Source organism: Geotrypetes seraphini, chromosome 3 (assembly GCF_902459505.1).
Source record: "Geotrypetes seraphini chromosome 3, aGeoSer1.1, whole genome shotgun sequence".
Taxonomy (NCBI): Eukaryota; Metazoa; Chordata; class Amphibia; order Gymnophiona; family Dermophiidae; genus Geotrypetes; species Geotrypetes seraphini.
This window is the reverse complement of record NC_047086.1, coordinates 137,309,727-137,335,349: the sequence shown is the minus strand read 5'-3', so window position 1 is coordinate 137,335,349 and position 25,623 is coordinate 137,309,727. Positions and strand designations below refer to the sequence as shown.

Sequence of the window (25,623 nt, the reverse complement as noted above, 5' to 3'; positions counted from 1 at the left end):
GAAAATGAAAGTTGCACAAACCTTATCTTCTCTTGACTGCCTATCTGCTCTCCTTAGGTGATTAAAGAACACTGTACAGCAATCACTTCTGCAACTGTGGGAAAAAAAATATTCCTCTACCTGGAAATGTCCAACAAGCTTAGGGGTCCTTATACTATACTGAAGTTAGCACTAATGCCTGCTTAATGTAGCTTAAAAGGGCTTACCTCGGGATGTGGGTAAAATCTTGATGTACAAGTACTATGCATGTGCTAAAAAATAAGGGTATGTCTGGGGTGGAGGGTATGTCTGGGGTGGAGAGTGGGTATGTCTGGGGTGGAGAATGTCTGGGGTGGGTGTGTCTGGAGTGGAGGGTATGTGGTGGAGAATGGGTGTGTCTGGGGTGGAGGGTATGTCTGGGGTGGGGTGGAGGGTATATCTGGGGTGTAGAGTGGGTGTGTCTGGGGTGGAGGGTATGTCTGGGGTGGGTGTGTCTGGAGTGGAGGGTACGTGGGTGGAGAGTGGGTGTGTCTGGGGTGGAAAGTGTCTGGGGTGGGTGGTGTCTGGAGTGGAGGGTATGTCTGGGGTGGGTGTGTCTGGAGTGGAGGGTATGTGGGTGGAGAGTGGGTGTGTCTTGGGTGGAGGGTATGTCTGGGGTGGGGTGGAGGGTGTGTCTTGGGTGGAGGGTATGTCTGGGGTGGGGTGGAGGGTGTGTCTGGGGTGGAGAGTGGGTGTGTCTGGGGTGGAGGGTATGTCTGGGGTGGGTGTGTCTGGAGTGGAGGGTATGTGGGTGGAGAGTGGGTGTGTCTGGGGTGGAGAGTATCTGGGGTGGGTGGTGTCTGGAGTGGAGGGTATGTCTGGGGTGGGTGTGTCTGGAGTGGAGGGTATGTGGGTGGAGAGTGGGTGTGTCTTGGGTGGAGGGTATGTCTGGGGTGGGGTGGAAGGTATGTCTGGGGTGGAGAGTGGGTGTGTCTGGGGTGGATGGTATGTCTGGGGGTGGGGTGGAGGGTATGTTTGGGGTGGAGTGGAGGGAGTGGAGGGGTGGGGTGGTGTCTGGAGTGGAGGGTATGTGGGTGGAGAGTGGGTGTGTCTGGGGTAGAGAGTGTCTGGGGTGGGTGTGTCTGGAATGGAGGGTGGAGAGTGGGTGTGTCTGGGGTGGAGTGTGTCTGGGGCGGAGAATGGGTGTGTCTGTGCTAATCAGTTAGCGCAGCCACACTGCTGTGTGCTTTAGTGTGTGATGGGCGCATGAGCTCTTAGGGAGAAATTCTATAAGAAGCACCTAAACCTAGGCGCCTAATAAATAGGTGGCTAAAGTTAGGCACCTAACTTACCCTCCCTTCTACAAAACTACGCAAGAGGCAGTTAGCGCCAACCGGTGCGCTAAATGCTCTGCGCTGCTCCGACGGTCATAGAGTTCCTATGAGCGTCAGAGCAGCAGAGCATTCAGCGCACCAGCCAGTGCTAAAAACCTGTTGTGTAGTTTTATAAAAAGAGGGGAGGGGAGATTAATTAGTAAATTGGCTCATAATTGGAAAAAAATACAAATTAATTGGTCAATAGGTATCTATTTTAGGCACGATTCTACAAAAAAATATGCACCTAACTCCAAACTAGGCGTGTCTGGGGAGCAGAGAAGGACTTGGGCACCTATAATATAAGCCTTTAAAACCCTGGCCTACATTACAGGTACCTAAGTTTAAGTTAGGCATGATTCTGTAATAGTCGCCTAAGTGTGATTGATGCCTATCTTTTTAGACACCATTTACAGAATTTCCGCTTCACTGCCTACAAAATGGGTGGTGGTAAGGGCCCCTAAGCTAATAGTCACATACTAATGGCAACAATAGTTTGTAAAAACACTAAAATATATATTTTTAAAAATTCTTGTGGTCCAAAAAACATACAGAAACAAAATATGAAAAACTCACACTTATTCAACTGCAGGCACAGCTTACTCAATGGGGTAGGAAAAGCCTTGGACCGAAAGCATAACAATTCTCAACAGGTGTTAGAGTAGCCTCCCCTCTTTAATCATAAGCAGGAAAACCTCCCCAGCTACTATAAAAACTTTTTTCAAAAACTGTCATTTAAATTTTAGCAATTAACAATTGTCAGGTCATAAGTCAGTTGTCAGTTCATAATTCAAGTTCCAATTAAACTCATATTCAGTCAATAGTATTAATTTAACCAACAGTGAATAACACAGTGGTTATATATGTATTACACAATTCCACAGTGCACTTATTGTAGACTTCCCAGGCAGTGCTTGTATATAGACATCTTAGAATACCGTAATTAATCATCCGATGCAGCCAGCCTTTCATGGCACAGTACAGCCACTGCGTAAGGGATTCCTGCCTCTGCTCCCAGAGGTTCTGAGATCAAATCTCCTTGTGACCCTGGGCAAGTCACTTAATCCTCCAGTGCCCACTGCTTTGAATGTCAGATTTGAAATGCCAAAACAACAAAAAGACGGTCTTTACGGAAGAAGATATAAGAGATCTACAAGAACTGGAAATGGTATTCAAGGGTGATGATGCAGAGGAACTGAAAGAAATTGCTGTGAATCTGGAAGATGTACTAAGCCAAATCAACAAGTTAAAAAATGATAAATCACCTGGACTGGATGGTATACATCCCAAGGTACTAAAGGAACTCAAACATGAAATTGCTGACTTGCTGTTTGTGATGTGTAACCTGTTGCTAAAATCATCTGAAGTACCTGAAGATTGGAGGGTAAAAGTGAGCCAGTTGATATAATGTATCTAGGTTTTCAGGAAGCTTTTGCCAAAGTTCCTCATGAGAGGCTCCTGAGAAAATTAAAGAGTCATGGGATAGGAAGCAAAGTTCAGTTGTGGATTAGGAATTGGTTATCAGATAGAAAACAGAGGTTAGGGTTAAATGGTAATTTTTCTCAATTGAGGAGCATAAACAGTAGAGTGCCACAGGGATCTGTACTGGGACCGGTGCTATTTAACTTATTTATAAACGATCTGGAAATTGGAATGACAAGTGAGGTAATTACATTTGCAGATGGCACTAAACTGTTCAAAGTTGTTAAAATGCATGCGGATTGTGAAACATTGCAGGCAGACCTTGGGAAATTGGAAGACTGGGTATCCAAGTGGCAGATTAAATTATTGTGGACAAATGCAAAGTGATGCACATTGGGAAGAATAACCCAAATCACAGTTACTGGATGCTAGGATCCACCTTGGGGGTTAGTGCCCAAGAAAGTGATCTGGGTGTCATTGTAGACAATACAATGAAACCTTCTGCTCAATTTGTGGCAGCGGCCAAAAAAGCAAACAAGATGCTAGGAATTATTAAAAAAGGGATGGTTAACAAGACTAAAGCTATTATAATGCCTCTGTATTGCTCCATGGTGCGACCTCACCTGGAGTATTGCATTCAGTTCTGGTCTCCCTATCTCAAGAAAGGTTCAAAGAAGAGCGACCAAGATGGTAAAGTGGATGGAACTCCTCTCGTATGAGGAAAGACTAAAATGGTTAGGGCTCTTCAGCTTGGAAAAGAGACCGCTGAGGGGAGATATGATTGAAGTCTACAAAATCCTGAGTGGAGCAGAATGGGTACAAGTAGATTGATTTTTCATTCCATCAAAAATTACAAAGACTAGGGGACACTCAATGAAACTGCAGGGAAATACTTTTAAAGCCTAATAGGAGGAAAATTTTTTTTCACTCAGAGAATAGTTAAGATCTGGAACACGTTGCCAGGGGTTGTGGTATAAGCGGATAGTGTAGCTGGTTTTAAGAAAGGTTTGAACAAATTCCTGGAAGAAAAGTCCATAGTCTGTTATTAAGACATGGAGGAAGCCTCTGCTTGTGTATCAAAACTACTCTCTGCACTGAAAATTTTTATATTTATACCTTATTGTAGCATAGACATAGGTATAACATTGCAATTACTAGATTGGAAGGAAAACTTCAGGTCCCTGTTGCCGCTAGCTATTTTGTCTTAGCTGGGACTATCCTCATTGGTTAAAGCCTTCCCCTACCATTTAACTTTTAAACTTTAAACTCTTAAATGCTGATCTACAGTCTAGTACACTTCTCCCTCCGTATTCATGATTTCAGCATTCGTGGTTTCAATTATTCACGGTTTTTAGCTTGCTGGTTCCTCCCCCCAAATTATATCACCTTCCATAGAGAAATCGCTGATTCCAAGTGTTTACAGAGAAAATCACTGATTTCCAGCACTTTTTTCACCGTGTTTTGCCTCTCCTTCAGGAACAGACCAAGTCACGGTTATTCACGGTTTCACTATATGCACGATGGTTTTTAATAGAAAACAGAGAATAACATATGAAAAAGTTATTTGCGGTTTTTCTGTATTTGCGGTTCTGTTAATCCCCTATCACAACGAATACGGAGGGAGAAGTGTACTTAGCTTTAGCTTTTATGCCAGACTTTTGCCCTTAATGTAAAGTTGATGCTTCTTAATCAGCTGTCCGTTGCAGACTCAGAGTTTATCAATAATCAACTCAACTGAATCTATCACTATGAGCACTCAGATTAAAAAAACACCTCAGCAGCACTATTGCTCAGTAACACAACTCTGTTGTGCAGACTTAATGCACTACTCTCATCATTGATTAATGAGACAAGTGACTCATATTAACTTTGTTATCTTTCCATGGAAGATATAAAATGAATGTGAGTCACTTCTCTCATTGACAAGAGTGGTGCATTAAGTCTGCAAGGCAGAGTTGTGTTGCTGAGGTATTTGAAAATTTGAGTACTCAGAATGATAGATTTGAGTTGTGTTGCTGATTGAGTTGTGTTGAAAATTTGAGTAGAGTTGAGTAGAGTAGAGATTCAGTTGAGTTGAAAATAGAAAATCAGCCATTTTCCAGCGAGAAGGACCAGCATACGGGCATGCTAAAGCCAATTTGCAGCAGCTTCTAAAAGGGCCCCTTAGTGATTTTTTTTGGCCACCTGCTTCTGAAAACTTGTGAATAACTCAGTTCTCATGGTCACCTGGCCAACTGACTTGCGGCAGACTGATGCGCCTTCAGGAGAGGTGGAGGATGCAAAAACAGTAAAGGAAATCAGCAAAGCCTGGGATAAGCACAAAGCATATTAGTTGCAAAGGAGTAAAGAGAAAGATAAATTTCAGTTGAGGTCTATTGTACATCCTGCTCTGGCCTTACTGCAAACCCCCTCTCTCAGGTCCAGCCCTCCTCATTCATTTGTCAGACTACAGACCAGATCTGGCTTCTCTCACTGCACACCTACTCTAAAGAGGCTCAACCGTGCTACGTTGTGCCCATCAATAATCATGACATCTCCTAAGCTTGCTCAGTTTTAGCAAATCCAGAAACTGTGGCCACAATCAGAATTCTATTTTCATGTACATTTCTTCCCACTCCATTTCTGATGAGAAAGAGAAGAAAAACAAAAAACAAAAGAAATCCAAAAATACAGGAGAAAAGGAAAAGTTTTGCAATAGAGAAAGAGAAGGGAGAGAAAATATGATGGAAGAAGAAACACATCAAGAAGAAGGGAGAAAAATAGGAAAGAGGGAAATTGTAGGAAGGTATGAGGAAACATTGCAAGAAGCAGAGAAAGAAAAAGGCATAAGAATTGAAAGAGAATTTCCTGGTAATTCTGCCCTTTTGGGAGGGGGGCAGACGGAGAAAGAGAAGAAGATTTTTTTTTTGTCATTGAATTTATGTCAAATGAAAAAACAAATTCTTACCGTATGTATCTGGACAATTTCTCTCTCCAGAGTGGGGCTGCTGGTTTCAATGGTGCCATTGGACGGCATCATGAAGAAAGAATTATCTTAAAAGCGTATATTATATTCAATATAAGTAAAAACAACAAATAAAATGAAAACGGTATATATTTTTCTAAAGCACCAACTGGAAGATTTTCTCTCTCTGTATGCCTTGCTTTTTTCCAAATTTCTTTTTTTCTGTTTCTGACCTACAAAAAAGAAAGACGAAAATGAAATCAGGATAGTGGGATTCCCAAAAAAATCAATTACTTTCAACAGCTTCCAAATTCAAGGTAACCAACATATCCATCACCAGCACTATGAGGTCACTAATCCTTTTCCTTTAAGCTTTCAATAGTAAGACAGAAGGAAACAAAGGGTGTTGCTTTATTATGATTATAATAATAATTATTAGAATCGGTATAAAGCACAGTTAATAGGCGCAGGAAGCTTCAGTTTAAACTTTGATTCCCTCCCACCCATCCCAACTCCAACCCAACCCTGACCTGATTTCTGATTTATAGACTTTTGAATCAGTTAGGCTGCAAATGTATTTATTTATATTATTAAGTGTTTATATACTTCCTGTCAAGGTTATCTAAGTGGTTTACAATCAGCTACTCAAGCACTTTCCCTACGTAATTAGGGCATCTCTATTAGCAAGGAATTAGCTCTTAGAAATACAGTCTACTAGATCCCTAGAGGGGAACCTAAAAATAACATTACGTAATAATAACAACAAATAACCCCCTCCTTTACAAAGCCACACTAGCGTTTTCAGTGCTGGCCGCCGTGGTAACAGCTCCAACACTCATAGAATTCCTATAAACATCTGAGCTTAATCGCCATGGCCGGCGCTAAAAATGCTAGCGCGGCTTTGTAAAGGAGGGGATAAACTTTAGCATAGCCTACTATATAACTAGCAATCTTAGGGGCTTTGGTGTACATATTCACACTCCCTTAGCACTAATGACTTAATAACTTAAAGAAATCACCAATATTAAGATGCCAGGTAGCAGTCCAGCAGCAAGATGAGAGCTATTCAGTCTTTTGCACTGTCACATGGTGAGAAGTCATATGTATGTACTTGGTGCAAAGAGCTTCTAGCACACAGGAGGCTAGAATGGCAGATTTGGAGGAGCTGTGGCAGACAGAGAGGTTTATAGAGGAGGCCTTTAGTCCGGCAACCCATGTGCTGCCATGGAGGAGAAAGCCACAATTTAACTGACTCACCATACAATAAATAAATCTTTCCCCACTTTAAACTCCACACTCAATCAAATGCTGTTGAATGGACTAATACTTTATCAATGGACATTCAGAATCCACCTTTTCATAATAGAATTGGTGATAATATGTGGTACTCCTCATCATTCCATCTTTATATTAGAATTATTAATCTTTTTTTATATAAAACTTTTTGTTATAAATTAGAATAACTTATCTTTTTATCTTTTATCATCGGTTCCCTTCCCCCTTTTTTTATATAAAAAAAGATTAATAATTCTTTTTTTTTTTTAGTTCAATAAATTTTATTCAGTATTTTAAAAAATACAAGGAGCAATTCAAATACATAAAAGTAGTATAACATTTTGCATTAATATACAGTTAATTATAAAGGCCCATATTAATATTAATAATAATAATAATAAGATTAATAATTCTAATATAAAGATGGAATGATGAGGAGTACCACATATTATCACCAATTCTATTATGAAAAGGTGGATTCTGAATGTCCATTGATAAAGTATTAGTCCATTCAACAGCATTTGATTGAGTGTGGAGTTTAAAATGGAGGAGAAAGGCCTTCTGAAGAGAAAAAAATCACCGTTATCTTTAAGCTTCTCTATGGTATATTTGACCCTTTAGTTCCCTTATACTGGAATTCTACCAGATCTTGCTATTCGAGGATCACACAGATATATAAATTATCATTTCCCTCTTCTAGAGGACTTAAATCTGTTGGGAAGCTTAGCCAATCGTTGGCATTTAAATTGGTAGAAATTTGGAATAAACTTCCCGATTCTATAAGATTGATAGGTCAGTTGCAACAATTCAGAAAAGATCTAAAAACTTGGCTATTCACACAATTCCTTAGTGGCTTACCTACTGAGGTGACGCACCAATAGCCTTTTTAGTTTTATATTCTACTATATATTCTGGTCTTAATTATTTGTGAATTTACTGAAGTGATGTTCCATTAGCATTTTTAGTTCTTTTAGGTTTATACTTTATTATATACTCTGGTCTTAAAAACTTGTGAACCGAGTCGAGCTCCGTCAGGAGATGACCCGATATATAAACCGAAGACTAGATTAGAACAGTTTTAAACAAGAAACTGGAGAAAGGCTGACATTGAAAAGAGCATGGTTCAGAACAAGGCATCTTTAAAAGATATCATCAAACCAGAGAACATAGGACATCCCAATAGTATTCTTAAATACAGAGAAGACAAGTTTTAAAGACTGAAAATTATCCATGTCAACTGCTGAGCAAGTTGTAAATAGGAATGACAAACATTGTTTGAAATGTCAGTATACAAATGCCAGAAGCCTATGAAACAACAAGAGTTAGAATATATTGCACTAAATGAAAAGATACTGTAGATATAATAAGCATCTTTGAGACCTGGTAGAAGAAAGGTAACCAAAGGCACTGTCATACCAGGGTAGAAATTATATCACAATGATAAGGTGGATCAAATTTCTGGAGGTGTAGCATTACACAACCAGGAAGGCTTTGAATCAGATAGACTAAACATTCTACAGGAACCAAAACAACCCTTGGAACTCCTTGGGCAGAAATTCCATGTGAAAACAGGATAGGGATATAGTGATAGGAGTCCATTTGGCCAGGATGAATAGACAGATGCTGAAATGTTAGCAGAAATTAGGGAGGCTAACAATAATATAGGGTGATTTCAATTACCCAAATATTGACTGGGTAAATGTAACATCAGGACTTGCTTGGGAGGTAAAATTATTTGAAATCAAAGAATGCTTTAAGGAGCAGTTGGTTCAGAAACCAACAACAGACAAAGTAATACTAGACCTAGTCATTAGTGGAATTCATGATCTGATGCAGGTCCTGGGGTCACCTGATAACAGTGATCAATAGCATGATCAGATTTGATATAATCTCTGGAGTAAGTACACAAAGGAAATTCAATACAATAGCATTTGGTAACTTTTTAAAAGGAGACTACAGTCCATTCTCATTATTCACGCATTCCCGATGTTTGATTTTGCGTATCTGTTGTTGCATCAATTGCTACCAATATTCCCCATTCGCGCCACTGTGATCATATATTCATGGACTGGCTCTTTAAAAAACAGCTTTCTTTGCTTTCACTTTCACCTTGCGGGTAAGCGTTTGCTTCCAGATATAGCCCCCAAGTGTCTGGAGAGTGAATTACAGATACTCCAAGTGTTGTCTGACACAGGAATCTAACCCCATTTTCCCAATAGGATCCATTGTTCACTTTCTGTGGTTTTGAGGTACAACATGTACTGCTGGAACCTAATCTCTATTTTCCCATAAATTCAGCATTTTGTTATTTATGATTTCGCAGTTCGCAAACATTTTGGGGAACCATACTATAACAAATAATGAGAATGGACTGTATAATAACAAGAGGAGAATATTAAAAAAAGAACCTTAGAGAAGCAGCTGCAAAGATCAACAATTTATATCAGGCACGGATGTTATTCAAAAATACCATCCTGGAAGCCCAAACCAGATATGCTCCATGTATTAAAAAAGGAAGAAGGAAGGTCAAACGACAGCTAGTTTGGTTAACAAGTGAGTTGAAGAAGATAATAGAGTTAGATGAAAATCCTTCAGAAAGTGGAAGCGGAAGAAGGAATGGCAAGTCAAATTCAAGGTGCTGATAAGGAAGGCAAAGAGATTTCTTGAATAGAAGATTGCATTGGAGGCAAAAACACATAGGGCTCCTTTTACAAAGCCGCGTTAGCGGATTAATGCGTGCAATAGCGTGCGCTAATTTGCCAGCCGCGCTAGCCGCTACTGCCTCCTCTTGAGCAGGCGGTAGTTTTTCAGCTAGCTTAGGGGTTAACGCACGCTAAAAAGTTGTGTGCGATAAGGAGCCCATAGTAAAAACTTTTTTAGGTACATTAGAAGCAAGAAGCTAGTAAAAGAATCAGTTGGACCAATAGAAGACCAATGGGTTAAAGGGGCACTCAGGAAAGACAAAGCCAAAGTGGAGAGATTAAATGAATTCTTTGCTTTGGTCTTCATCGAGGAAGATGTAGTAGTAGTAGTAGTAGTAAGATGTGGGGGAGATACCAGTGTCCAGAAATGGTTTTCAATGCTGATGAGTCAGAGAAACTGAAACAACTCTCGGTAACACTGGAAGATGTAATGGGGAAATTTGACAAATTAAAGAGTAGCAAAACACCTGGACCAAATGGTATATATCCTAGAGCGCTAATAGAATTGAAAAATGAGCATGGATTATGGTGCTTGATATACCATATTTTCCAATGTATGGATCAATGCAGTTTACATTTCTCTCGATTCAGGTACTCCATTTTTCCCTATCTGTTCTGGTGGGCTCATCTGGGGAAATAGAGGGTTAAGGGACTTGTCTAGAGTCACAAAGAGCAGCAGTGGAATTGATCCCACAACCTCAGGCAGCAGCTCTAGCCACCAGGCCACTTGCAAAACGATTGTTAATAGTTTGGCATTTATCTTTAAAATCCAGCATGGTACCAGAAGACTGGAGGATGGCAACCAAGATGCCGATTTTTTTTTTTTTTTTTAAAGGGTTCCAGAGGTTATCAGAGAAATTATAGAAAGTGAGTCCAACATCAGTGCCAGACAACATAGTAGAGACTATTATAAAGAATAACTGCCCCTCCCCCTCCCACCCCCACACACACTTTAAAAAAAAAAAAACGCACAAGAGATTTTTAGTGCCGGGTGGTGCACTGAATGTTTTGCACTGCTCCGACACTCTTAGGAATTCTATGACCATTGGAGCAACGCAGAGCATTCAGCGCGCCAGCTGGCACTAAAAATCTCTTGCATAGTTTTGTAAATTAGGGGGGGGGGGGTAGAACTACAGAGTCAACATGGATTTGGTCAATGGGAAATTTTACCTTGCCAGTCTACTACATTTCTTCGATGAGGTGAATAAACATGTGGATACAAGTGAGTCGGTTGATATTGTATATTTGGACTTTCAAGAAGCATTTGAGAAAGTACCTCGTGAATGACTCCTGAGGATAGGAGGTGCTGTCCTATTATGGATTAAGAAGTGATTAAAAAATAGAAAATAGAAAGTAGGGTTAAATGGTCAATATTCTCAATGGAGAAGAGTAAATAGTGGGGTTCTCCAGGGTGCAGGGACTGCTGTTTTTTTAACATATTTATAATTGATCTAGAGAAGAAAATAATCAGTGAGGCATCCTTTTATTAAGCTGTAGTAGAGTGTTTTAGCGCTGGCCAGCAAGGTAAGTGCTCTGGCGCTCATAGGAATTGAGGAGGAAATTCTGTATAGGACGCTGGTCTCAGCTGAGAATCACAGACTGGCGTCCTATATAGAATTGTATCTGCCCTAACGGATAGTTGCCTAACCCTGCCTAACCACCACAATTCTCTAACCGGCACCCATGTCACAGGCACCAGTGAGAGAATCATGCCTGAGGGATCCCTTGTCATCAGCTGATCGCGGCAAAGGAATCCTCCTACAGTGATCAGCTGAACAGCTGCGGCAGGGAACCCTCCTTCCCCCCCCCCCTCCCCCGTGAAGTTGGCCAGCAGAAGGGATGCCCACTCCCTCCTGCTGGAGCCCCCCTGGAACTTTCCAAACCCTCCAAAGTACCTCACCAGAAGGGCTGCTCACTCCCTCCTGCCCCCAAACCCCTCCCAAAGAGCCAGACAGGAGGGATGCCCACTCCCTCCTGCTAGAACCGCCCTGGAACTTTCCAAAAATCCCAAACCCGCCAAAGTATGTCACCAGGAGGGATGCTCACTCCCTCCTGCCCCTGAACCCCTTTCGAGAGCCGGGCAGGAGGGATGCCCACTCCCTCCTGCTCCTGAACCTCCAAACCCCTCCTGTCGGCAGGCAGTTGGGATGCCTACTTCCTCCTGCCCACCCACTGGTGATACCCCCTCCAGACCCCTGACACCTGTAGACCCCCCCCATCACCTCCCAATCTGTAGACCCCCCTGACACCCCTAAGCCTCCCAAACACACACCCGTACCTCTCCGGAAGAAAGTTCGGCTAGAGGGATGCTTACACCCTCTGGCCAGCAGGACCGTAACTCCAAAATGGCAGGCCTTCCCCTTCCCGGTGACTTTTGGGATGCACTAAGGAGGGGCCTAAGGCCCTGATTGGCTCAGATGCCTAAGGCCTCTCTTATAGGCGGGGCCTTATGCATGTTGGCCAATCAGAGTCTTAGGCCTCCTTCCCAATGCATCCTGCAGTGGGAGTGGACTAAGAGTCCGATTGGCCAGATACCTAAGGCCTTAGGGAGGGGGATCCCCTTACCACGATCAGCTCAGCGGCAGTGTCTATTTAAAATGTAGGCCAGCATTTTGCTGGTCTACATTTGAGGCATTTGTTGCGACCCTAGGGAGATGCCTAGGTCCGCTTAAGCTCATCTAAGGCCACTTCCAGGCAAAACCACGAGCTTAAGTGTCCTGACACATCTCCCTCAACTGCAACAAATGCCTACAGTGTAGGCGGCCTGCCTTGAGTTTTTTCTTTTAAACGTGCATCCCAATTGGCTGCTAGACAGCGTAGGACGCCTATCGTTGCCTACAATCAGGATGTCCATTTATAGAATCTGCCTCTGAATGAGTGTCGGAGCATTTACCTTACCGGCCAAAACTACAATGCTATACCGCAGTTTGATAAAAGGGGGCCTAAATTTGTGGATGGCAGAAAGTTGTTCAAAATAGCTAAATACAAGAGGATTGTGAAAAAATTGCAAGAGGACCTTGCAAGTCTGAGAGAATGGGCATCAAAATAGCAGAGTAAGTGCATAGTGATGCATGTGGGAAAAAGAAACCCAAACAATAATGTTGATGATATGCTGAAACCCTCAGCTCATTGTGCAGTGACGGCTAAGAAAGCAAATAGAATGTCAAAAATGATCAGGAAAGGAATGGAAAACAAAAATGAGAATGCTATATTGTCTTTGTATTGCTCCATAATGTGGCCGCACTTTGGATACTGTGTTCAGGTCTGGTCCCCGCATCTCAAAAAAAATGCAGAGGGTCATTTTCGATATGATGTCTAAATCTGAGTTTACATGTTTTACAGTACACACATAAAAATCCAGTACCAAGCATGCCCATTTTCAGAACTACAAAACATCTATATTGGGGGGGGGGGTTGTTCTGAAAATGCATGTGTTTGTGCTCTGTGTATCTACCTTTTTCAACCACGTCTGAAAACAAAAGCACGTCCAAATGAAAAATGCACAGAACAAGGCATTGGGATGTAGGAAGGACCAGTATTTGCAGAACACTGGCCATACAAACATCCCAGCAGAGCAGAGAAGCACCTTAGGGGGGAACTGCAGTAAACGTCACATAAAAGAACCCAGGTACACATCTCATCATAACCCCCTTATGGTGCATAGTAAACCCTTAAAAACACACCCAAAAATTACTGGACCCAACTGTACATCATACCAATAGACCTTCTGCCTGCAGGTGACACCTATATGTGGGTATAGTGGGATTAGGATGGGGTTTGGAAGGCTCACAAATTCCACCATAAACGTAGTGGTTAGAGAGGCGTATGGGCCTGAGACCCCATCTACAATGCCTACAAGGCTACTCCAAGAACCTACTTACTGTTCTACTAGGACTGGCCATAACATCTGACGCTGTTATATAGGCTGGTATGTACTGTTTCATTCACATGCTTAGGGGAGGGAGGGAGGGAGTCAGTGACCACTGGGGGAATGTGGAAGTCATGTTTATATCCCTACAGTGGTCATCTGGTCTTTTGGGCATCTTTTTGCACCCTAGATGTATTATGGCAGAAAAACATTTCTAAGGCGGTAGGGATGGTGACAGCTATGATGGTCCCAGCAGCAACTCTGAATTAGTTTTATACTTATTCATTGGGTTGTGGGTCTGAGAAGTCACATATAAAAAATGGAATTATGATAAATTTATAGATACTTGAATGATAAAGAATAGTTTGGGTGGGGGGGTTATTGATCTGTAAGAACCTTGTAATATTTTAAGAGATGTCTATAGTGTAAATGTTTTATTTATTGTTCTTCACTTGTTGAAATTATTTTAAAATGAATAAAGATTATTTAAAAAAAATGTTTTACATTTTTTGAATTTCAATCTGGGATTCTATATAATGTAGAAAACGTCCAAGTCATAAGTCTATCCAGTGGCGTAGCGAGGGTAAGAGGTGCCTGCGACGGTGGCACCCCTCCCCTGCCCCTTATACCATCCGCTCCTTCCCCACCCCCTCCTGCCGTTCACACATGAGCGCAACCCTTCCCTTCCACGTACCTCAAGGTTTCAGGCACGAGCAGCAACCCCAACCTGCTGCTCGCACCAGCGTCAGTTCTTCCTCTGACATCACTTCCTAATCATGGGTCCAGGAAGTGATGTCAGAGGATGAGCCGATGCTGGTGTGAGCAGCAGGTTGGGGCTGCTGCTCGCACCCGGAATGTTAAAGAGGTACGGGGGAAGGGAAGGGGTGCACGTGCGTGTAAAAGTGGGGGGGGCAGGGAAGGAGTGGGAAGTGCGAGAGGAGGATGGGTGCCGGTGCCCCCACTAAGATGGCGCTCAGGGTGAACTGCTCCCCCTTACTAAGCCACTGAGTCTGTTCACATCTCACCCACACCACACCTCTGAGATTTAGAAGAATTACTGTTCAACAGCATAGAAATCTGTCTAGAGCAGTGGTCTCAAACTCGTGGCCTGGGGGCCATATGCAGCCTGCCATGTACTATTGAGACCCTCGGTATGTTTATTGTAATCACAAAAGTAAAATAAAAGTTTCTTGATCATATGTCTATTTAGCTATAAATTACAACATTATTATTAAGACTTAGCCAAAAGGAAAGATTTATAAACTGTAAAGAGTTTTACCTCATGTAAAATTGTCATTTCTTTAATAAGACATTAACTATTTTTTTCTGAGGCCCTCCAAGTACCTACAAATCCAAAATGTGGCCCTGCAAAGGGTTTGAGTTTGAGACCACTGGTCTAGAATATAAGTACTGAAAATAGTGAATTGGAAGGGTTTGTCAAGAGAAATATCCATCTGCCCCTTTGTGCCACTTTTTGCGTGTTTTTTCCTTTTTTGGAAATGAGCCCCATAGCAGAAATAGAAAAGGTACAGAGAAGGGCAACAGAAATGATAAAGAAGATGAGATTACTTCTCTATGAGGAAAGGCCAACACAGCCAGGGCTCTTCAGTATGGAGAAGAGATGGCTCACGGGAGATATAATAGTCTAAAAAATACTCAGTGGAGGAGAATGGAGTAGATGTTCTAAAAAAATACTAGGACTAGGGGTCATGCAATGAAGCTACTAAATAGGTTTAAAACAAACTGGAGAAAATATTTCTTCACTCAACATGTAATTAAACTCTGGAATTGTCATAGAATGTGGTGTTAGCAGTTAGCTTAGCAGGGTTTAAAAAAAGGTTTAGATAATTTCCTAAAAGTCCATAAGCCATTATTAAGATGAACTTTGGAAAATCCTCTGCTTATTCATAGGATAAGCAGCATAAAATTTGTTTTACTCTTTGGGATCTTGCCAGGTGAATGTGCCCTGGATTGGCCACTGTTGGAAACAGAATACTGGGTTTGATGGACCTTGGGTCTGTCCTAATATGGTGACTTATGTTCTTATGATTATTTGTTTATTTTATAAGGCAGGAAGAAGGCTGGGGGCATGCAGGAAGAGTGAGCAACTCAGGAAGAAAAATGGGCAATCACACCTAGAGGAGGGGAGCTAAAGGAACAATTAAAGTCAGACTAGGAAGGAGAAAGATATTTAAAAAAAATTGGGAGGAAGGCCAAATGAGAAATAGTGACAAGCTGGCACAATATCAAACGGAGGCTATGGAGGAAACAGATCAGAGACTGAAGGCAGGATACCCATATTGTACATAGAAGGAGGGAGGACAAGAAGACAGTCTAGGCAGAGGAGGTAAAGGGGCATAAGCAGAACCTAACTGTAAATGAGGATATGGCATAGATGAGCAGAGACAAGGCTGAGGATATGGCATAGATGAGCAGAGACAAGGCTGAAACCAGCCACTTATAGAGACTGCTTGCAGGCAAGGGAGACGCTGCCTTTTGATTAGAAAATTTCTATTTTACAGACAGTACTGTATGTTTGTTTTCTGTCTGGGTATTGAGGCCAACGAATTATTTTAAGCGGACCTCGCACCCCCGCCCACCCCCCCAGTCAAAAACCGCCCTCTGCTTATTAACAGCACCTCCCTTGTCTCTGCGCTTCCTTTCCTGCTCCTGAGATTTCTTCTATCCTTTATCCTGCAACAAATTATCTCCGAGACAAAAAAAAAAGAGAGATACAGTAAAGGACACACATGAAAAGCCAGTACACCTAGCAATGACTCATAGTACCCCCCCCCTCCCCACCCCCGTCTCCTCGCGACTGAATTTCCCTCTCTGGTGTCTCCTTCGCTACAAAAATACAGAACATGGCGGGTTTTTGACACAGAGCCAGAAACACATTTTTTTTCTCCTTTTTTATTTCACCCTTTCTTTGCCCCTTTCTTCCTCCCTTAAACGCCGTTCCTCAATTACCCCCACTTAAATTGCCCACCGATTAAGATATAATCAACAGTAACAACAAATGTATTTATATATATTCATTTATATATATATATACACACACACACTATAAACGAATAATTGCTTATTTGGTTTACTTTGGTTTGCGTATTTTTAATTCTGGGGAGGGGGGGTTACATAATAAACATTGGTATAATTCCCTCCCAGGTTCAGCGCTCCCAGTGCGCTTTTGCAGGACTCCGCCCTCTCTCCTCAAGGTGGGGAGAGGAGCAGCGGGCAGGCGGGAATTCTGCAAAGGGCCCCGCGCGACCGCTCACCTCGCCAAAGGGGGGGGAGGGGGAACCCACTCCAAATAACCTTCTTCCTCTGACGCAATAGGTCCGGAGCTTAAAACAAGTTTCTTTATGGAAATGAAAAAAAAAAAATATGGTTGTAGATACCACCCCCTCTGTCTCTTGAAATAATTTGGCATTTAAAGAGAAAGCAAGCAACAAAAAGAAAATGTCCGCACTGCAGTGATTTGGCTGGTTTTTATTGTTTTCTTTTACGCTTAAGAGCCTGTCTTGTGACATTTCCCTTCCATCCGCCATTCTATAGCCTACGTGTGGTCTTGCGCGCTCTCTATGGGGGGGCTACACACACTGGCTGATGCAGAAGCGCCCCCCTTCCCTCCCCCCCCAAAAAAAAACGCCGCGCGTGCAAGAAATTCTCCACCTATGTGCACCCCAAAGCCCAGACAACGGATATATTCACTATGTTATGAAACTTAACAGAGATGATATCCAGCATAGACGAAACGTACGACACACACACAGGCCTTTCGCACTCAGTACACACAGATATCCGTTTTGCATAACACATCCCAACTCGCAAGCATATTTTCACAAACGTAATCATTTTGGGATCTGGAATTGGAAATACAATAGTCCCAGGAATGCAATGAAATATTTCATGCTTACAACCTGCTAGTGATACTTGTGTACTGGAATAACATATGTATATATAAAAACAAAAAAGTATATAAAGTTGGTACCTTTTCATTGGATTAACTATACATTTATTGACTAGTTTTGAGCAGCAAGTCTAGTATTTCGGTACTTTCTTTTGCTCCTGCTGATCTAACCTCAGGAAAGCTAGTCCAAAATGTATTAAGATAGTCCAATAAAGTATTAATCTCTACTGTTGTGCACTCAAGAGGTTTAACCAGGCTACTTTAATGGAGTGCAAAATTCAACATGTCACCCAGTTCATAAGTTCTAAGGAACGCATGAGATATGGAAAAGCTGCCCCACCCACACGCTCCTAAAACTCAGCAATCAATATCATCTCGGCGCTCCAAGACCCCTCGACCCAGCTAGGACTGCAACAGCCCCTGCCACGCCCAACCCCTCAGACACGCGGCCAGAGCTCGCCACCCCCCCTCCCGCGCATTCAGGGGCAGAGCCAGCCTGTCACAGAAGAAGGTTGAACACCTGTTGCTATGGAAAATTCTGCCCGCATTAGCCATGGGGGTTGTGGTGTCCTTGGCAAAACTAACTTTTTCTTTTCTAGACCTTTCCATTTGCAATGCATTTTTTTTGTCTGTTTGTTTCTTTTCCCCCTCACACAGCTGTAAAGTCGTTTTACTTGCCCAAAGCACAACTCTTTCCCCCCACCCTGTTTTGTTTTAATCATGCAGAAAACGGGTTTATTTCTGCCAGTTTCCAAAAGGTATATGAATATCAATGAAGCATCTTTGTGTGTGGAAAGTTATAGCTCCATTTATGTCACCCCTCCCCCCTTAGTTCTGTCTGTCTGCTCTCTCAGGCTTTTTCCTTTCTCTTTCTTTGGTTGTTGGGGTTTTTTTTTCCGCATTCTATCTAAATCGCCTTAAGGAAAATGTGTTAGTAAACATGGGTTTTAGTTAAAACATTTTTACAAATGCAGGCATTAAATTATTTCCAGACAAAGTAATCTAATAAAATACCTTTTTACAATGTATAGAGAATGTAAAGCTTGAAATGCTCACCTGTTTTGCTCCTAATAAATCAGCTAAATAAAATAAAATAAAAAAAAAGAATGTCCAGGCAGGGTTATAATGTCTACTTCTATAGTACATATCAAGCTTTAAGCACTGTTAGGGTGTTATTCCTGAGACAATATGATTAAACATAACCAACCAATTCAAGAAACACAGAGATCACAAAGTATTTCCAAGACTGAATTCTCCAAAAGCACTGCTGTTTACAGGTCCAGTATCATTTTATTTTTCAAAGATTGTGTGGTTATTTGCAGCTGATCCAGCATTTACCTTCAAAAAGCCTAAGAAAAGATGTCTTTGTTCAACATTTGAGCAACGCACACAGACACAGTTTTGCATTTAAGAGATCTTCCTCTTTAAACACCCTATTATTTTTAACAGATGTTCATTAAGCTCCTTTTCATGCCAGCAAACCCACTTTGTATAAATTTTGGCTACATGAGAACAGAGCAATTTAGTCAAATAGCTGGTAGGACTCAGAAGTAGGCCTGCCTGCATACTTTGGCCCCTTGCACTGTGCACCCCTTAAACTGGCAGAGAGGTCTGTTCAAGACCATCTCTTGTGAAGCAGATCTGCCTGGTTTACGTAAAGAACAGAAACGCAATTAATATTTCCATGCAAAGACGTCACACATAAAATCGCTGATACTAATTATCTTACCAACTGTAGATTTCCTTGTGTCCCAGGATAGCAACCAAGGAGACTGCCTTTCCAGAAAATGATTTCTTATCCCTGACCAGCAAAAGAATTAACAGTAAGTATCTACCAAACTTCTGGGCCGTCAAGAGCTGTTTTGTCTAAGGTGCCAATTACTAACTCCCGAAGCCAGCATTTAATTAAAAACTTTGGTCTTACAGCACGCCAGCACCTACATAAAGTTAATCACTCACTGCTTACACACTGCATCTTAGCTTAAAATAGGGTGAACACCCTTATCACTTACTCATATATTTAATTACAGTGACACTTAAAGACTAGAGTATATGCAGCCCCCACTTCGTCTAAGCTGAATGGGATGATCTATAAAGCAGCAAAGGCGTTGGAAATAGGTTTCTTGTGATGAGGCATAATGCTGACAAACCAGGAGCTAACAGTATAATTTCCCCACTCCTACCATCAAGATGCTTCACAATGATGCAGCAAAGATAACTTTTCACATAAAGTTATTATGCAAATGCAACTTTTCACAAAGTTACTTTAGAACAGTGGTCTCAAACTTGCGGCCCGGGGGCCACATGCGGCCCGCCAGGTTCTATTTTGAGGCCCTCGGTATTTTCATCATAATCACAAAAGTAAAATAAAAGTTTCTTGATCATATGTCTCTAGCTATAAATGACAATATTATTATTAAGACTTAGCCAAAAGGAAAGATTTAGAAACTATAAAGAGTTTTACCTCATGCAAAATTGTCATTTCTTTAATAAGGCATTAACTATTTTTTTTTTCTGAGGCCCTCCAAGTACCTCCAAATGCAAAATGTGGCCCTGCAAAGGGTTTGAGTTTGAGACCACTGCTTTAGAACCATCTCAGTTTCAGTACAACAGGTTACACAGGTACACTATAGCAGTGTTTTTCAACCTTTTTTGGGCAAAGGCACACTTGTTTCATGAAAAAAATCACGAGGCACACCACCATTAGAAAATGTTAAAAAATTTAACTCTGTGCCTATATATAAAGTAATTCTCTTGAATAGGAATCAAATAAACACAAAGAAAGTATTTTATAATGCTGCCACCGCCAACAACACCGTTGGCGGCGGTGGCACTCAAGTGGCTAAAGAGCCGCAGTTTGCCGGCCTAGGGACAACACTGGAGGGTGGCCAGCTGTGCACCCCCTTGGGACGTAAACCCGGGGTGGGGCAGACCGCCCCCCCCCCCCAACCTGGTATGCCACTATCTGTACCTCACTCCCTCCCTATGACCAAAAATTCTCCTTTCTTCTATTCCCCGTGTACACAACCATCTCTTTCCCTCCCTTCCTCTCTCCAAAGTCCATGCCTTCTGTGTCCAAACACTCATTCCCTCCCTTCCTCTCTCCCAAGTCCATTTCTTCTGTGTCCAAAAACGCATTCCCTCCCCCCTTTTGTGTTCCGTGTTTGCCTCCCAGCCCATCTTTGCAACTTTCTCAGCAAAACGAAGCTCAAGCCGCGAGGCTTGTCTTGTGCTTCCTGCCTGCCCTGCCACGCACAAATAGCCGAACGGAAGTATTCTCCGACGTCAGCGCTGACGTCGGAGGGCAGGCTTTGCTTAAGCCCTCCCTCCGACGTCAGCGCTGACATCGGGGAACGCTTGCGATCGGCTATATGTTAGCTGCAGGGCAGGCAGGAACAGAAGACGAGCCTCGCGGCTCGAGATGTATTGAACTCCGCGGGTCCCCCGTCCAGCTCTCTCCTGTCCACGTGGGGCGGACCGCCCCTCTCCCTAGACTGGTGGTACTGCCCTGATGGTGGCCCTGACAGTACGGCACACCAGGCAACATCTCGCGGCACACTAGTGTGCCGCGGAACAGCGGTTGAAAAACACTGCACTATAGAATCAGGGTCTGAAGGAGGGTAGGCCTTAGGGCAGGGATACCTTGACCAACAAGTCATGTATGTATGTGTGGTGGTGTACCTCTACAGCTTCCAGTATTAAAGTGAATGCTTTCATCTTGCTATAGCCATCATTGCACTTATTTTCCTTTTATGTAACAAAGGTGACTTGAGCATGCTGCTTTCTTTTGCCAAGTCTGCCAAACACTGAAAGAGACGTAGAGATGGCAGGAGGGAAGAGACAATACCTCCAGTTAAATCATACCAGACATCACAAGAAATAGCTTCTTCATTTGATTTCCCGAGTTTCATCTTGGTTTTACTCAATGGCCTTGGTTAAAAAGTAAAATATAATTTTTCGAATTCGTTGGTCGGATACTCAGCTTATTATTTAAAAAGTATAGCGGTAAAAAAAGAGTCAAAGTTGTAAAAATGAGACCTTAAGGATTTAGTCTACAACCCACCAGTAAAAAGACTTTCTCATCTGTTAAGTTCAGAGACTGTTTAGTTCTTTGCTTTGTTTTTCACTCCTCTCCAACCATTTGCACTTTTTGTCCTGATTCGCTTTATAAGTTGAATGGTAGACTTTTCAGATACAAGCCGTTGCATTCATTTTAGCTGCATACTCTTAAGACTGTCTCACAATATGTTTGGTCCCACAAAAGGAAACTAAACAAAATCCGGTGAAACAGTGTTCATTGCAAACCCTACTGCGTGTACTTAACTCCAGGATAGTGCTTAATTGGAACAGTAAACGAGGCTGTGTATATCTCTCCCCTTATGTGTCACCTATATTGTCTGTGTATCAGGCTTCTCCGTGGACAATGTATTTGAAGGAAAATGGGTCCCCTTAGGGCGCCTTTAGTTGAGTTAACAGGAGTGGGGGCAGAGGCATTGAGAACATGTTTCTTCACGTTAACACAAAACGGGAAGGTCAGCTCCACCTCTCTAATGGTCAAGAGCTTACTGACTTTTGTAAAATGAGCTGTGTTGTTGAAATAAGCTGACTACATCTCTCCACCACCGGCCTCCCTTTTCTGCTGAGATTTTCACTGTAAAATGGAAAGGAACTATTATTGTACTATCAATGCCTAGAATAGGGAGCCTTAACCATTAATTCATTAGTTTATTTTACATGGAGATAAGTATATTTTGAACTAGGGCAGCAAAGGGTTTAGAAGGCTGTAGGAAAAATAGTTTATACTATTAACAGTATTGTGTAAATAGTCTTACATCATAGCAGTGTATTGGTACTTTGGTGAAAGATCAGTTGCTTCGGTGTAAGAGGTGACCGTACCTTCATAGAATTTAGACGCTAAGGGGCTCATTAATCAAAAGATAAATATGTCCAAAAACCAGTCTAAGTCGGCACTTGGATGAACATTTCTCAAAAACGTCCAAGTGCCGATACTAAAAACGGGTTTTGGACGTATTTCTAAACGGCCTAGGTCTTCATAGTGCCGCTGAATGACCAAAGCTAAACGGGGCATTTCGGGAGGAGTGTCGAGGGCGGGACATGGGCCGGCTTAGACTTAGTCGTACACCATGTATAACCGAAAGTTATACAGCTCATGATCGACGGAACTTGGACGTTGTGACTTAGACCATGTAAAACATGGTCTAAGTCACAAAACCCACTAAAGTCACCAGATAAGCACTGCAAACACATAAAACAGACCCCCACACACTACCCCAGTGATCACCGACAACCCCCCCATAAAAATATTAATCCCACCTTTAAAATTCAGCCTCCAGACCATCATCACCTGGCCGACTGGCATAAGAAAGCTTAGTCGTCCAGCACAGAGGCAGCTTAAGCCATCTTGGGGGTGGGTTAGGGACTCATGGAGAGGAGGATCCATGCCCATAAGCCCCTGTAATCACTGCATTGATATTTAAACATGTGCACTCCCCTATACACCCCCAAAACCCTTTTTTACTGGCATATAAGTGGCTCCTGCAGCCATAAGGGCTATTGGGGTGGTAGATAAGTGGGTCTAGGGGATTCTGGAGGTGGTTTGGGGAGCTTACCATGACCTATAAGGGAGCTGTAGTGAGGAGAAGACATGGCACCCTTTTTGTGAAGTTCACAGCAGTGCCCTGTAAGGTACCCCACTATTTAGGTGGCATGTCTGGGTGTTCAGTCCATCACTTTGCACACCCCTCCCACGTCCAACAGGGCTTGTTCTATGCGTTTTGGACTTGGACGAAAAGTTAGACGAAAATGTGGCATAAAGATGGACGATTTAGCGACTTGGGACAATATAATTAGATGATTTTTGAAAGTAAAAAAAGTTTGGATGTATTTTTCAAACATGTATCCTAGGCTGTTTTTTTACTTTGGACGACTTGCGAGTTGGACGTAAACAGACTTAGATGTCCCTTTCAATTATGCCCTTTCTGAGTGTATTTACAGTGTCTACCTAAGCTGTGTATAGTTTTCAGCTGGCCTCCAGTATCCCCTAGCCAATTTTCCATGATATCCTGTATGGGATAGATCTATATGTACTGTCTCCACTATAGATGTATCTATGTCATTTATAGTCGTTGTCAAGGGCTGAGCAGAAAACCCCTTAGTAAACAGGGGTTCTGGTAAAAAATTGGATAAGAGAGTAGAACAGTATATAGGCCTGTGAATACATTATATGACTTTGGTGTGAACATTTGGGTTTAAATCAGTGGGCTCAAACTCGTGGCCCGCCAAGTACTATTTTGAGGCCCTTGGTATAGTTCTGGAACTTTGCCCACCTCACTGCTGTAACCTCATGCAAGCGCTTTCCTGCATCTGTGCGCGATTATGAGGAGGAATGGAGAGGTACAGATGTACAGATGCAGGAAAGCACTTGTGTGAGGTCACAGCAGTGAGGCAGGCAAAGTTCCAGAACATAAGGTAACCACTGGAGGCAGTGCAGCTTGTGCATGTGTACGTAACTTTGTGAACTCTCACAAAATTCAGCACCTCTCCTGGCGGTGGCTGCTTGATGTAAGATGGCGGTTATGTCCGGTGCTAGAGGAGGTGAGAGCTGAAGGCGGTTGTGGACGTGACCACCGGACACTTAAGGCTCAAATTTTCCAGGCACAAGTCGGATATTGATTCTCCCCTCTACAAAAAAAGCCTAGAGGATTATACCAAAATCTTGTCTCTTGCAGTTGATACTTTAAAATCTAAATCACAATTTTGCATGAGGTAAAACTCGTTATAGTTTATAAATCTTTCCTTAATTGCTTCTGATAATTTCAGCTATACACAGCTGAAAGCAGTGCAACATGCAGAGAAAGTGAAAAACTGTCTAAACTTCACTTTCTGCATGTTGCACTGCTTTCAGCTGTGTATAGCTGAAATTATCAGAAGCAATTAAGGAAAGATTTATAAACTATAACGAGTTTTACCTCATGCAAAGTTGTCATTTCTTTAATAAGACATTAACTATTTTTTTCTGCGGCCCTCCAAGTACCTACAAATCCCAAATGTGGCCCTGCAATGGGTTTGAGTTTGAGACCGCTGGTTTAAATGTATTGTTGCAAGATTTGCCTTGGTCACCAATTTGGTTTTGTTGGAGAATATGCGCTGGAGTTCGTGTTTTAAAACATGGGGGGATGGTGCTATTTTTTGCATAAACATGCAAAATACTTTTTATTAAATGAATTCAAAGTTACTAGAAGAGGAATATGAATAAAGTAGATTCTACTGAACAGGAACAGACAAACAAACAAAATTTTGTGGGCCACAAACCAGCTGCACACACCCTGTTCTCTCGAAGCCAGCATAAAGGCAGGAAGAGGCGGTATAATATGTTTTTCTATGGTTTGACTTTAAAAGTAATGAGTATGTCAAATAATTTATATCAATTACTCTAGATACGTGCAGAGGTGTTTGAGAATTTTTTTACATGTAAGATCCCTGTAGTTCAGGTGTTATCTCCCCGTGCACAGCAAGTTAGACCTACAGCGGCTGCTTTGTGGCCTCTTAGGTATATCGGGGACTCAGTTATTAAAGTTTTGCCCCTCAGCTGTTAAAGTTTTCAAACACTTCGGTTTCCATCTCCTAATTCCCAACCTATGTTTTCTGAAGACAATGCAGAGGGGGGAAAACAAGCCTGTAATTTCCTTTCCGATTTCCTCTGCTCTGAGCGGACAGCCACTGCAGCCTGGCTGCTAGACTGCCTCCACGATAAATTCAGCAGTGTGGAAAATGGACGTTCTTGCGAACAGCACAGAGCGGAAACAGTCCCAGTTTCAGTTCTGCACATTTCTTAAAAGTACAGTCGGGGGCATTTCAGAGACTACACCGGATCGGGGGTGGGAGGGGAGGGGGAAGCAGACAGACAAGACGATATGCGTCTGCTGGCACTTGCGCAGAAATGCTCCATGGTACTTCTGATGCCAGCCTGTTATGCAGTGCTCCCCTCCTCTCTGTCTCTCCAAATGTTCTGTCTGTAAGTCCTTTAACAATGTAGGCAGCCCTTGCCAGAGAGAAGCCAAAAGACAAGCCTGCAGCGAGGGGAGAGAATGTACTGAATACATTGATGCAACGGAGCTAAAGTACACTCCTAAAGATCTGTGAGGAAATAA

At 42.3% G+C, this 25,623-nt stretch overlaps 1 protein-coding gene across 3 annotated transcripts in view; it reads right to left on the bottom strand.

The window, feature by feature from the left end:
- Positions 1 to 25,623, bottom strand: part of DNMT3A (DNA methyltransferase 3 alpha) — a 660,717-nt gene that overhangs the window by 632,351 nt on the left and 2,743 nt on the right. For all 3 annotated transcript variants that reach the window (XM_033935457.1, XM_033935458.1, XM_033935459.1), the window contains exon 2: positions 5,701 to 5,930. In XM_033935457.1, coding sequence (XP_033791348.1) covers positions 5,701 to 5,772 — 72 coding nt within the window. In that variant the 5' untranslated portion in view covers positions 5,773 to 5,930. The remainder of the gene's footprint in view (positions 1 to 5,700; positions 5,931 to 25,623) is intronic.